This window comes from Corvus cornix, chromosome 2, assembly GCF_000738735.6.
Source record: "Corvus cornix cornix isolate S_Up_H32 chromosome 2, ASM73873v5, whole genome shotgun sequence".
Taxonomy (NCBI): domain Eukaryota; kingdom Metazoa; phylum Chordata; class Aves; order Passeriformes; family Corvidae; genus Corvus; species Corvus cornix.
Window position 1 is genome coordinate 39,326,317 of NC_046333.1, and position 13,442 is coordinate 39,339,758.

The 13,442-nt window shown below is 39.9% G+C and overlaps 1 protein-coding gene across 1 annotated transcript in view; it reads right to left on the reverse strand.

Annotated features, from left to right (window-relative positions):
• The window catches only part of CMC1 (C-X9-C motif containing 1), a 45,839-nt gene extending 32,421 nt beyond the window's left edge, over positions 1-13,418 (reverse strand). The window contains exons 1-2 of the mRNA XM_039550230.1: positions 13,337-13,418; positions 893-985 (exon numbers count right to left, since the gene is read on the reverse strand). Coding sequence (XP_039406164.1) covers positions 893-985; positions 13,337-13,361 — 118 coding nt within the window. The 5' untranslated portion in view covers positions 13,362-13,418. The remainder of the gene's footprint in view (positions 1-892; positions 986-13,336) is intronic.
• Positions 13,419-13,442: the final 24 nt, after the last annotated feature.

Below are 13,442 nucleotides of genomic sequence, written 5' to 3' on the forward strand. Positions count from 1 at the left end.
TATTTTAAAGTACTGTTTATTTCATTTTTATCTCATCCTTTTTTAACTTCTATTTTTATGTTTTATAATGTCCATAACATACAAGTACAGTGATACATTTACATAATTTATAAATGAATATATTGGGATTGCGCAGTCAGAAATTTCTTTACCGAAGGGGTGCATGAACAAAAGGAGTTTAGAGAGCACAGATCTGGATGACTGGATGCAAATGCCCTCTACTGAAAGCCAACATTTGTACAGAGTAAATCTGTGGCTTTTCATCCATTCTTACATCCCTCTTATAGCAGCATTCTTGGCTAACCTGTATGTAAGTAGCTCTCAGCAGAGGTAGTGATACCACTTTAAAGAGTTATTGTCCAGTACTCCTCAACAGAAAATAAAAACAGAAGTGCACTGCATCACCCTGTTTCAACATTTGTCTAGTAACATGTGTGTGTTCATGTGCATGGACCATCTCAGTGCTGGGGCAGGGAAAGGATGCAGTCAGTTGGGGATATTTAAACAAATTTATTATAATGAGAGATGCCTTAACTGAAGGTTTACATGAGGCAATTTAATTTATGTAAGTATTAAATAATACACACAGAAACACAATAACTCTTGCACTGCTCTGCACCACATAGTCCAGACTGAGATGTGAAAACTTTTGTATTAATCATACCAAATTCTACAGCCCTTGAGAACAAGTCATTTTGGAAAATAGTCCATATCACCAAGCAGCCAAAGCCAACACAGCAGATTTATATGCTTCAATACTGGTTTCACAGTGAACTGATAAGATGCAGATCACACATACTAATTCTCTGACTACATGATTTCAAAAACAAGGATTATATTCAGGGCACAAAAGTGAGTACATCTGATCTCCTAATGAATATTTGACTCTTACCTTGCACCTTATCTGAACACAGCTCCTTGGCTCGATCCCTCATTATTTGTGGTATCAAAACATCTTTTTCTACATGTCTCAGCTTTGAATTTTCTGCAACAGTGAAAAAAAGATATTTTTGAAAAAAAAATTTATCTATCCCTCAGAAAAAGTCAATCTAAAGAAATAACACGGCATTGTTTATATAACATGCACAAGTACACTAAAATTGTCACAAACAGCCGCAGAAAGTACCACGGAAGGAACACACAGATCAAAAGGATGGAAAGTTAAAAATTTGCTCCAATACAAATATGAGCATTATCCTGAGTATTTCTACTCTGTTTAATGTGTATAATGAACCAAAAGTATAGGAGCAAATTCTGGCAGCACATTTGAATTTCTGCTTTACTAAATAAAACATCTGCATACAGACAGCACAGCAGTTAAATACTTTTATTTCAGGATAGTAGTATTTTTATACAAACATGATCTGTATGTAGTCTTTTATTCACTGACACAAAGCTGAAAAACATAGCACATACTAGAGCACAACCTAGAATTTGTATGGCTACGTGGAAGACTTCAGTTCTTCAGACAAAAACTAAGTCTCTTCAATGGAGGATCTAGGAGCTATTTTACTGAGCAATCCAATTTAAAAAGAAGAAATGCTGCTGCCTGATTCCTGTACTTAAAAGTACAGTTGCAGTTTGCTTTCGGTTGTCTCCAGAATTCTCTTGAGTACAGCTAGTGATTTAGAATAAACAACACAGACCATCAGGAAAAAAAGCTACTATTTTTCCAAATCTACTTTCCTCAAAACGAAGGGATGAGAATTTATCAAGAACAGTTTTTTACTTCTTAGCTTCTGAGTTTAAAACCCTTTAAAGGACATTTGCTCAGAACACTGTATAGTCCTATGCATTTACACCAAATACCTGGTTTTCATCTTCAAGCACACTATTTCTTGATCCTTTGATGTTGATATCACATTTCAGAATAGCATCAGTTGGGATGCTCACACTATGAAAACTCTACTGTCAGATACCGTCAGTTATTTTGGGTTACAATAATTTCATTTTAAAATCAGGTATTAAAAAAAAGATGAAGAAAAGGTAAATGTGCAATGTATTGAAATGAAGGAAAGAAGCAGGTTTTAAGTTACCTACAGCTTTCAAACATTGTATTTTTCAGAGCATTTTTGGTTACTTCTCCATAAAAAAAACAACTGGAACTAACATTAGTCATTCTTAAATCATCTTTTAAAGTTTGCTAATGCTAAGAGATTACATTATGAGATTACACAGTACTGCATATGTGTATTACTAGTGGAATCTGTCAACAAAACAGAGGATTACAATGAGCAATATACAGAATCTGAATTAAAGACATTTCTCCTCAAAATATCTTTCTTAGCATTTCTAGCACAGAAAAGGTCTATTCTGTACATACAACAAAAACACTAAAAACAAATAGCTCATGACTTAGATTTGCTTCCATGCTCTGATTTTCATGAGATACAATAATTACAAATATCCTTCATTTTAACTTTCTGCAGCGTATCAGTGCAATTATTGTACCAAACACTTGGTACAGTACATAGGCTACAGACAACACAAAGCTGTCAGATAACTTCCAAGCATGTTTTGTAAACAGGAGAAATCAGTTCAGCTGAATGACATGGCAGGAACTGGCACCACCGGTCTACGTGGCTCAGCTCTACTCACTCCAGTCAAAGCAAGCTGGCACTGCAGCCTTCCTGCCTTCTCCCCATCCCTATGATGCTGTTTTCCCTCTGCCCACACAAACAGGCTCAGCAGCCTGTAGTGAATGAAAGAGGAAGTTAATTTCATTTAAAGGTAAATAAATTTCCTGGTAGGCAATTTTTCAGCTAGATAAATTCTCTGATCTAGTTCACTATATAACTGAACTGTCATGAGTACCAGTGGCCCAAATTACAGCCTGAATTTCTGCTCCCCATGCTTTCTTTTCTAAATGTAACTTGTCTATATTGCTGCTTGGAGTACACAGAATCATGTACAAATGCAAACACAGCTAAAAGCAAGTGGGTTGCTACCTGTCACCAAACAGGCAGTTTTACCAGTTCCCCATTGCCCTCACTCATCCCCATCACATCATCATTATTATGCACCTAACAGGCAGAGACTAAGCAGGTCAAAACGGAAAACTAACTCAAATACTTGTAAAAAAGTGCTTCTCAGCACTTTGGAGTAATTAGATCTACTTATCTACTTCCCCTAATTAGCATCATAGAATATCCTGAGTTGGAAGGGACCCACAAGGATCATCAAGTCTGACCTGCACAGGTCCGCACAGGTTCCACTTTTATACCATAGCATACATGGAAATGTAGCAGAGAGGAAAGAAGTCTTTAGGGCCTGGGAAGAGCAGCTGGGCTTCCCCCACTAGCAAAGCTGGCTGGAAGCATCCACGATTTTCACAATGACAAAGCACAGGGCTCCTGTGCAAGGATCAGCTATCCCTCTACTGACACAGAGAGGTGGGTAGGAGTGCAACTAAAGGCTGGAGGGGAAACAGGACACAAGGCCATCTGGAAAAAAAAACAAGCAAGCAAGCAAGCAAAGAAAAGGAAACTCCAAAAGAGTAGACCTCCCTGATAGCCCAAAACAGTCAGAAAGGATTTTCAGGTTTTCTCTTAGCTTACACACCCAATTTTCTGTTTGATTATTCAAAAGAAAAGGGGCGTAAGACTGATAGCAAGGAGTGTGTTACTGGTGTTAACACCAGCTCAACCAGAACCATGACAGAATTGTGCTCCAGGCAAACTCCTTCTTTTTAGTCCCCTGTTGTCAAGTCTATAGAGGCTGAAAATGCAGGAAGGAGAGGGCACATCAGGACACTGGGCAGCATCCAGTAGGAAGAATGAAAAGAGAGCTACAACAGTAATTCAAAGGTAATTATTCAACAGTATAAAGAAAATGACAGTAAAGGCTATTTATAAACTCATCTACAGTTTTTAGAAGAATCGCTGTTGGGAAGTATCAGTTTTAATTTTTTTTTAAATTTTACAAATGTTTGTATTCACAGGATTTTGCTTTTGTATCTTTAATTAGAAAATATTAAGTGCTTAATAATGGTTGGACTTGATGGTGTTAAACCTAACCTGACTCTATGAAAAGCCCAAGCAATTTTAATTACCTTATACTGTCTAAGTTTCAGGCTCTGGGTGCAACTACCTCTCCAAATAGCTCAAATGCAGATGTTCAATTTGGGCAGTACTGTATTTTCTTGTGAGTTTCAACTGGAACATCTTAAGTATTTGAATATTCTTCCTTGATTCTAAACTCTACATTGCATTACAATTACAGTGTTTTTCCTTCAAAAACCATCAATTCCTTTTGCCCTTTTTCAACTATATTACAGTTTCCAGAAAAAGTACTTTTTTCCCCTTTTGAACGTTCACTACTCTGCACTAAGAAAGGTGATTCGTACCCTAATACCGGATTTGCTGCAGACTAGTCCCTACAGAAAAATCTGCATTTCAACAGTCTTACTCCTGTTTTATTTCATCTTGAAAACATTATTCCCAGACAGGTAAGAAATATATTTTCCTACAGTTTGCCTTCTGCATTTGAAAGCTGATACCTTTGGTTCCCACCCACATCCTTCACTCACTTTTCCTGGTCTTCTTGGTAGGCTGTTTGAAGAGACCATGGCCTTTCACCACAAAGTGAACCAACAAGAGCATGTTACCCCTCAGCTTCCAGAGGGCCAGAAAAATGTTAGCAGCAGCTTTTTCTTCTCCCTCTGTCAGCACAAACTTGGGCATGTTTGTCAGATCAATTTAATACTCTGAGATTTTACCCTTATCTTACTTACTGACAAAATTTCCAAGTACCATCAAACATTACGAGAGACAGATGAACACAGCTAATCAAGTAAAGGTTACAAAACACAGACTAAATGCTATTAATACTAAAAACTATGTATTTTGTAAAAACATACATAGACGTTAGCCAGAATAAAAACCAAATGCAGGCTTCCAGGGGTTACAGCTAAGTCACTAGCTCCTTGAAAATGTGACTAAGTCTACAGGCAAGGAATCTGTGTGACAGAACTACTGAATGTTTCCTAAAGACTGATCAGCAGATTCCAGAATGCTCCTCCTGGGGACAAGGAACAGAGAAGATGATAAAGAACAGTTAAAGAAGTTACAAGCTTGCAGGGGGAAAAAAAAAAAAAAGACAAAAGGGGAGAAAACAACAGAAAAGGGAATAGCTTTGTAAAAGAGAAATGGTTTTCCATAAAACCTCAGCCCAGTGCAAAGAATTAAAGAGAGAGTTTACTAAACTGGGAAATATCCCTCTTCACCAAATCACTAAGAAACATTTAAGACTTTTTTATTTTTTAACAAATAAAATCTGTGGGTTTTGGCAAATCTCAGTGCTTGTGGTTCTCTTGTTGCATACAATATGTAGGGCACAACACTACAGTTGTAATAATAGCCTTCTGTGGTTGATCAAAATCCTCAGCTGCAAAAGCTCTGCCATGGAAGGCCAAGGACCACAGCTGGTCTGTTTAACACTTTTCGTTATTTTTGTAAAAATGACCAAACACCAAAAAACTAATACACATCAATAGGAACAAGAACATCTCAACCACAAGAACACATCAATTTCATTCTGTATGGAAGCTGGGAAAACAGATGACAAATACTTTCCTGACTTTCTAGCCTCTGACCAAAAGACCCAGCATGGCCTGGAGAACAACACGAGCACAGTGTAGACCTGTGCTGCAGGCAGCAGATCTTTAAGGGGAAGAGCAGAATGAAATACAAAGCTGCTTTACAGTCCTAATAACAAAAGGGACTGTAGCAGCTTCTCATATTAATTAGAAGACTATTATTACAAGAGGAGGATACCAAGACAAAAGCTTTTCTAGAAGACTGTCCTGAGAGAAAGTCATATCATCTCCTCACTTCATTCAACACAGCTAACTGACTTACTCATCTTTTACTACATCCTGCTGGTATTTACAGTTCTGCTTTCACCTCTTTCCTGACTTCAGGTAGCAGGGACACAGATTACTCAGAAAAGTTGAAATCTACTCTACTCAGATACTTAAAGAAGCTTCATACTTTCTGCACCCAAGAGGAACTGAGACAAACAATTCCAGTAACAGTCTTTGAAACGTGCATTTCTAGTTATATGACCTGTAATTTGGATTTTCTTGGGATTTTTATTTATTCATGTTCAAAAAATGCTCAAAATAGTACTTTAAATACTATTGCTTTTTCATTAAGAATCGCAGTATATATGAAGAATAGAGAAAGTTTTGACAACTTTACATCATTTTAATTAGCAACTGGCTACCACCTAATTTTTTTCTTGAAATCCCACTTCTGTCAACTTTTAAACATCACTTACGTTATTTGCAAAAATGCTGTAGAAAGTTCAATCAAGGTTCAAGAATCCAAGTTAAAATACAATACTCCTCAAAACACATAAATTTTAAAAACAATCACTTTCATTATTTTGAGAGCTTGGTTGAGAAATGTGGAGCCATAAAGGGGACCTTCTTTTTTAATACATCTTACTATTTTTTTCCTACCAGCTGCCATCAAAGGCAAGCAGTTGTGAGTAGACAGATTTCTAAGATGCTTTTCTTTTTTAAGCTAAGAAATAAAACTTGGAAAAGTATCAATGAGAACTTCAGCACTAGAAAGAGTAGAGTTACTAAAGTGAAAAGGGAAGAAAACCAAGGAGATACAGGCAGAATTACCATTCTTTAACCTACATCACATTTAAAGAAAATCTCCACTGTAAAGAAGCTGTTTTCCTGGAAAGGAAGGCCTTATTTTCATCTATGATGAGTCTACTAAAACTTGAATTTAACAGCCATTCTGTCACTTCTTCCATATGCAGACCTATAGTATACACAACACTTGAGATGGTTTGGAGAATGAATAACAAGTTTATAACTAAGTTGCAAAATTGCATTAATTTAGAAGATTCAGTTATTCTTCATATCACTTGGTAAAAATTGTTTTTGTGAGGTAAATACTCCATTTCATTACAAAGTTTTGCTTTAAAACACTTGCCTATGAGCTAGTTATAAAAATACACTGGAAAAGTAAACTTTCCTTAAGAACAGAGGGAGCAGCACAGCATCCACTACCTGCTTATTGTCAAATGTTCCTTTCATCAATCAGCCTATTGATTCTAGACATTATATTCTTTTTACAAAAAAATCAAATCTATTTTATTGCACCTATAACAGTGTTTTGAATAAGCAAATATAATTAGAGCTTAGTACTCCTCCAGGAGAAGAACACATTCAACTCAAATTTTTCATCTCCATTATTCTGCCTAGCTTATTCCCTTGTATTAAATAAAAATTACCATTCTTAGGTTAATTCATGTGAATCATTTATGCATATGTGCATCATAAAAACTTATCTAAAAAGTCTGTATCATTGAATATATTATCTACTACTCAAAACCTCTATTTGAAAACACTAAGTCACACATCAGAACAAGTTCATTTAGAAATAGACCCATTAAAGTCATGGGAGTAAAAAACCACTTATCTTTCTAAAATCTTAGTGTCTTTTCTTACAATTGTAATTTGATGTATCAAGGTAATTAATACTTTAAGTATCCAATCTTGTAGCCTTTGGGAGGGCTTCTGTGCCTTTACCGACAAGGAATTCATGGGGTCAAAGCGACAGAATAATTTCAGCATCCTGCTTTGTAAACCTCGGTCCTTAAAACCCCTGCAGGATCCTGTTAAAGGTAGAGGATTTTATCAGTCAAAAACATCCAGTGTGAACTGACAGATGATGGACCGGGACCAAACAAACACCTTTATACATATGTGAAATGCTACGGAGTTTGGTGATCTCATTTGCACATTGGTGTTTGCATATAAACTAGAGTCTTAAGTAGTGACTTTCTACTGAGGTTTTAAAGTAGAGAAGGACAATATGAAATGACAGAAGTGTTATAATCCAAGTGAAACTAGATCTGTGATACCCTGAAACCCTGATTTAAAAGCAAAATAAACTTATCAATGCAGTTTTTCTATGCAGTATCCTTTTTTTTCTTCTTTAAATGTATATTAATAAATTTATTTGTATTTAAGAAGTTCCAGATTTTGAGATCTTTCTAATACTGACATCATTTTAAATTAAGATGGAGAACAGGGATGACAACATCACGGAAGATTTCCAAAGCTTTAACTTCTCACCATTCTATCATCACCTCAAAGTCAATTTTCACCTTTTTCACTGGCTGAATTTGTTATCTTACATTTTGCTTTGGGGCTCATGCTCCTGCAATATGGCAGTACTGGATTACAAGAATGCTGTTTGCTAAAAGTGAACAATGGCTGTACTACAGCAAGTCTGTAATACCTAGAAAGAAAAGGAAAAGCAGACCCGAAAAAGCACACTTTCTTGTTAATTACATGCAGATTGCAAATGCTCATACATCTAGTGAGTTATAAGTAAAGCCAAGCCAACACAAGGAGATATTTTTACACTGCTGATCACACAGCAAATCCAGTTACAGGGCCTGAAAATTAATTACAGATTAGGACTTAATATTTACTACTGGAAATAATGCAGCTGTGTTAACACGAAGACTGTACCATTGTTCAACTATGACAGACCTGCCAGTTAGGAAAAATTAGGTTGTGAGCTACATATAAAGGGAACATCTCAGCCCACCTCAAATCCCATCTGACAACAGATGAGAATTCCAGCAAAATGCAAAAAACACAGAATGAGTTTTAATGCTATAGACTGACCAAGGATTAAACTAGCAGAGCCAGCCCTAATTCCACCACTATAAAGCTTCTGAGTGCCTCACTTGGTAACTGACACAAAATCCTCAACACAGCTTTCTGTCACTTAAACAAAAAACCATGCAGCAGGATTTCAGCAGCCAAATACACATTCCGGGTTTTTTTCTGAGATGCCAAAATGTACTAACAGCACAGGCACAATTCAATTCCTACATATAGGATAGGGTTGCACTGTTTTTAAAAAGTCAAGCCCACACGTTTGAGCACCTCTTGTCTGAAACCACTCCCAAGTGTACAACCCCTGTTTCTTCCTCTACACCCTTTCTAACTAACAGTGAATGGTGTCCAATTTATTGCTTACTCCCACTTGGAGTGAGAAACAGAGAAAGGTCCTGAAAAGAAACACAAACTGTATAAATTGTATAAAGCAAACAGCTCACATAAAATAGAGCTACACAGTGACATAAAAAACCGTGCAATAATTTGCATCAGAAACAAGACAAGAGCTTAAGAGGTAAATCCGACATAGAAAAAGCAAAGTACCCAATATCTGGACGAAGAAGGGATGCAGGAAAATCTAACAACCAACAAATTCCCCAGTTATAACAAGAGGAGATGTTAACCACCTAAGATTTGCCACCCATGCCCAATACAATTAATCAGCTCCTCCAGCACTACACAGTCCTCCTTACTAATTTTCAGAACTGTGTGACAAGGTGCAATGAAAACCAATGTAAATCACAAAAGTTTCATTAGAGAAAAAAATCTGCCCAAACTCCTTGAGAGTTTGAATATTTAGCTCTTTAGCCACTCCTTTCAAGATAAAGCTTACACCTTTCATTCCAAATAAAGAATACTACACACAAATAAAGAGCAAGGCTTATGAATAACAGGACCAAATACCATTCCTCCTGCATTATATAAAACACTTCTTCAACTGGAAGTAAGGATTAAGAGACAAAAAAACCACAACACCTACCTTTGACTTCTGCACCTACGTAGTTAATGAACAATCAGTATACATAATACAAATGAATGAAGATCTTGAAACCAACATCAGGAACATGATCAAAACACATCAGTGTTTTCTTAAGTTACAGAGCATGAGGTGACAAGACTAAAAGCCTTTCTGTTACACTAACACAAGGCTTGCAGATGTTATTCTGGCAACTTACGCTATTAATCACAAAACTTATCTAAAAGAAGTTTAATTAAAAGTCGAAAAAGAACAGCTGAAAAGCAACTTTTCCTTTTATTTCTGTATTTTTGCTCTTTAAATTCAACACTGTGTTATCTCTCATTATTTTATCCTTTCTATCTTTTGAAGCTATAATTTCATTCTTTTCAGTGTATTCTTCTAGCTCTAGTTTTACTGCCCTTGCCACTTTGAAACAAGTCACATCCATTCTGCAAGCCAAATTTTCTCCTTCCACTGGTAAAACTGCTGTTGTATTTAATAACCTAGTCTTCCACATGACATGAAGAAATAGACATACGAAGTTGTTGGAACTAAGTAGCTTAGGAAAAATATTAAATCAGTCTTCAGCCCCTCTGCTTTTAGGCCTTATGTCAAGGATAGGTACCAAAACCTGTACTGTCTATCTCAGCTATTGTCAATGACTCCACTTTCACTTCACACATCTGTGAATCTTCAGCTAGGGATCCAGACATCACCACCTGAAAATGACAGCTATAACCAAGTGCACATTAAAAAGAAAATGAGCTTTCTCATAACACATGGCCTCTACTACTAAAAACAGCACCCTACGTAGAGTTGGAAGTGGTGCATACAAAAATCAAATTCGATGCTGGGCTGAAGCACATTCATTTTGGAGAAGGATAAAACAAAATAATGTAATGTTTTCCTAATCTGGGAGGAGCTGTTGACTCCCTCAAAGGCAGAGAGACCCTCCAGGAAGACCTAGACAAATTAAGGGCTGGACAGTCACCAACTATGTGAAGTTTAACACAATTTAGCACCTGGGACGGAGCAATTCTGGATGGACAGACAGACTGGGGAACAAGCATCTGGAGAGCAACGCTGAGGAAAGAGACCTGAGGGTCCTGGTCGATAGCAAGTTGAATATGAGTCAGCAGTGCCCTGGGAGCCAGGAGGGCCAAGCGTGTCCTGGGGTGCATCAGGCACCCAGGCAAGGGAGGGGATTGTCCCAGTCTTCTCTGCACTGGGGGGGACCTCACCATGAGTCCTGTCTGTTTGGGGCAGCACAAGACAAGAAGCATATAAAACTTTTGGAGAGCATGAAAAGGAGGGCTACAAAGTTGGTGAGGGGCCTAGAGGAGAGGAAGGGCCTAGAGCCACTCAAGGAGCAGCTGAGGTCACTTGGTCTGCTCAGCCTGGAGACTGAAGGGAGACCTCATTGCAGTCTACAGCTTTCTCGCAAAGTGAAGAAAACACTGATCTCTTCTCCCTGGTGACCAGTGACATGCTGAGGGAATGGCATTAAGCTGAGTTAGGGGAGGTTTTAAGTTGGATATTAGGAAAAGGTTTTTCACCCAGATGGTGGCTGGGCACTGGAACAGGCTCTCCAGGGAAGTTCTCATGACACCAAGCCTGACAGAGTTCAAGAAACATTTGGACAACACTCTCAGGCACGTGGTGTGATTCTTGGAGAAGTCCTGTGCAGGGCCAGGAATTGGACTTGATGATCCTTGTGGGTCTATTCCAACTCAAGATAATCTATGATTTTATGAACATAACATTTTGTGAACATATTTATCTACCAATTTATTTACTGGATATAAACACCTAACGACACAACCACAGTTTCTTCCCAAACTGTGGCTATCAAAAAACTCCTCACATACAAATCACAACACAATTCACAGGTTCTACAGTCTGAGTTTCAGAGGACTCCTTGATATTCACTCCCTACTGCCTGTCAAAGCCATGAGAATACTTGTGTTTCTTGTGACCGTAAAATGAAGTATCAGTCATGGCAACAATTTACAGAACTGTGATCCTCCTCCTTTTTTTCTCATATATGAGCCAAGAAACAGTTAAAAATGATGACATTAAAATCTACCACACCGGGGTATCTGGGTTAACACCTTACTAATACAAACAGGGCAGCTCACACCTCTTGCAGCTGTTGTTCCAGTTCCTCTGCTACCTCACTTAGACATCTCCACTTTTAGTTCATTCTGAGGTTTTCAACAGAGCTGTAACAGACAGAGACTGATGGGGAGTGGGGGGAGGGAAGCAAAAGATAGTGGATAACAAGGTAGCAGATTTAGACAGGTGTCAGTAAGCAATGCCACTGCTCAGCAGATGAATCTCAGTATTGGTGTCACATAGCAGGTAACCAAAATACACCTTCAGCAGTCCTACCACAGCTAACATACAACCACCATATGGTTTGGGAGGGACAGAAAATGTCACTATATACATAAATAGGGAAGCAGAACGCTGATGACTTCAGTGTTTGGTGCCATCCTTTTTGTTCTGCACTGAAATCACAACAGCTTGAATCACTGAGATTAGCTCAGTTGATTAGAACGTGCTGCTAATGACACCAAGGTTGGGGGTTTGATCCCATTATGGACCATTTACTTAAGAGTCAAACTCATTGATCCTTGTGGGTACCTTACAACTTAGAATATCCTCCAAATCTGTGAATTGGCTGATGTAATAATAACTGGGAAGCAGAATTACACTGTAGATGGACATCCACCACCTGAAATGCAGCAGTAAGTTTTATAACATTTTCTTAATTGAGTAACAGATCAATGCTTAGAGGATACAATCACTAAACCCGGAACTTGACTACTCTATGATCGCTTTGTTTGCAAGGCCGGGAGAGCCAGGTCCAGGCCAGGTTTCCATCAGAAACCGAGAGCCTGGCCTTGGCCAGCATTCTTCGGCTTTTGGAGAAGCAGCCACAGGCTGCAAGGACCGAGGTGCACGACCACTGCAGTTCACCACCACCTACGGGAGTCTCAACATCTTGCGTTAGCTGAAGCAGGCCCACACCTCGCTGGGCTCGCTGTGACAGGGAAATGGCCTTTTAACACACCAGGCCGAGGGCAACTGCCTCGGGAACTCTGGGCACATGAGCGAACATTACATGGGCATAAAGGCCAGCGGCTGACATTCACTCCTGCGGACACATGTCTATATCTACTCGGACCAGATCTCGGTAGCACGAAGCCGAGGACCGCATAACCTAGGTGCTTTGCCTTTACGTTTGTTATACAGCCAGAGAAGCTACAGCAGGCACTCGCAGTCACCTGGACGCCCCAGAGCTGCCCGCGCCCCGCGTCCTGCCGCTGGAGGTCACGGCGGCGGCAGCAGGGCGACAAGGAGGGAAGGAGGGAGGTGGCAGCGAGAGCCCGCTGAGGGCGGCGGGGACGTCCCAGTCCGCCGGGAACCTCGCGGAGGACGGGCCGGAGCCCTCAGGGCGACCTTTCCCAGCACCCGCCGGCGGTGTGCCGCAGCCCAGGCCACCGCCCGCTCCGGCGGGTGTGAGGGGCCAGCGGAAAGCGACGGGGGTTTCCCACAGGAAGCCCTAGCGAGGCGAGCGGCAGTGGGGAAGAGGAGGTCGGGGGGTGGAGGGGAGTATGTCTGGACGGCGCTCCGCTGCCCGCCGACCTCCCTTCTTCCCTCCCTCTTCCCCTCCCTCCCCCTCGCTCGCCCGCCCGCCCGTCGACCGCCCCTACCTGCGGCGCCGGGGGGAGGCTCCATCTGCGGCCCCACGCACCGGCGGCAGCTGCGCACACCCTGCGCGGCCGCTTCCCCGCCCTGCAGCGCAGGCGCGGCCCAACC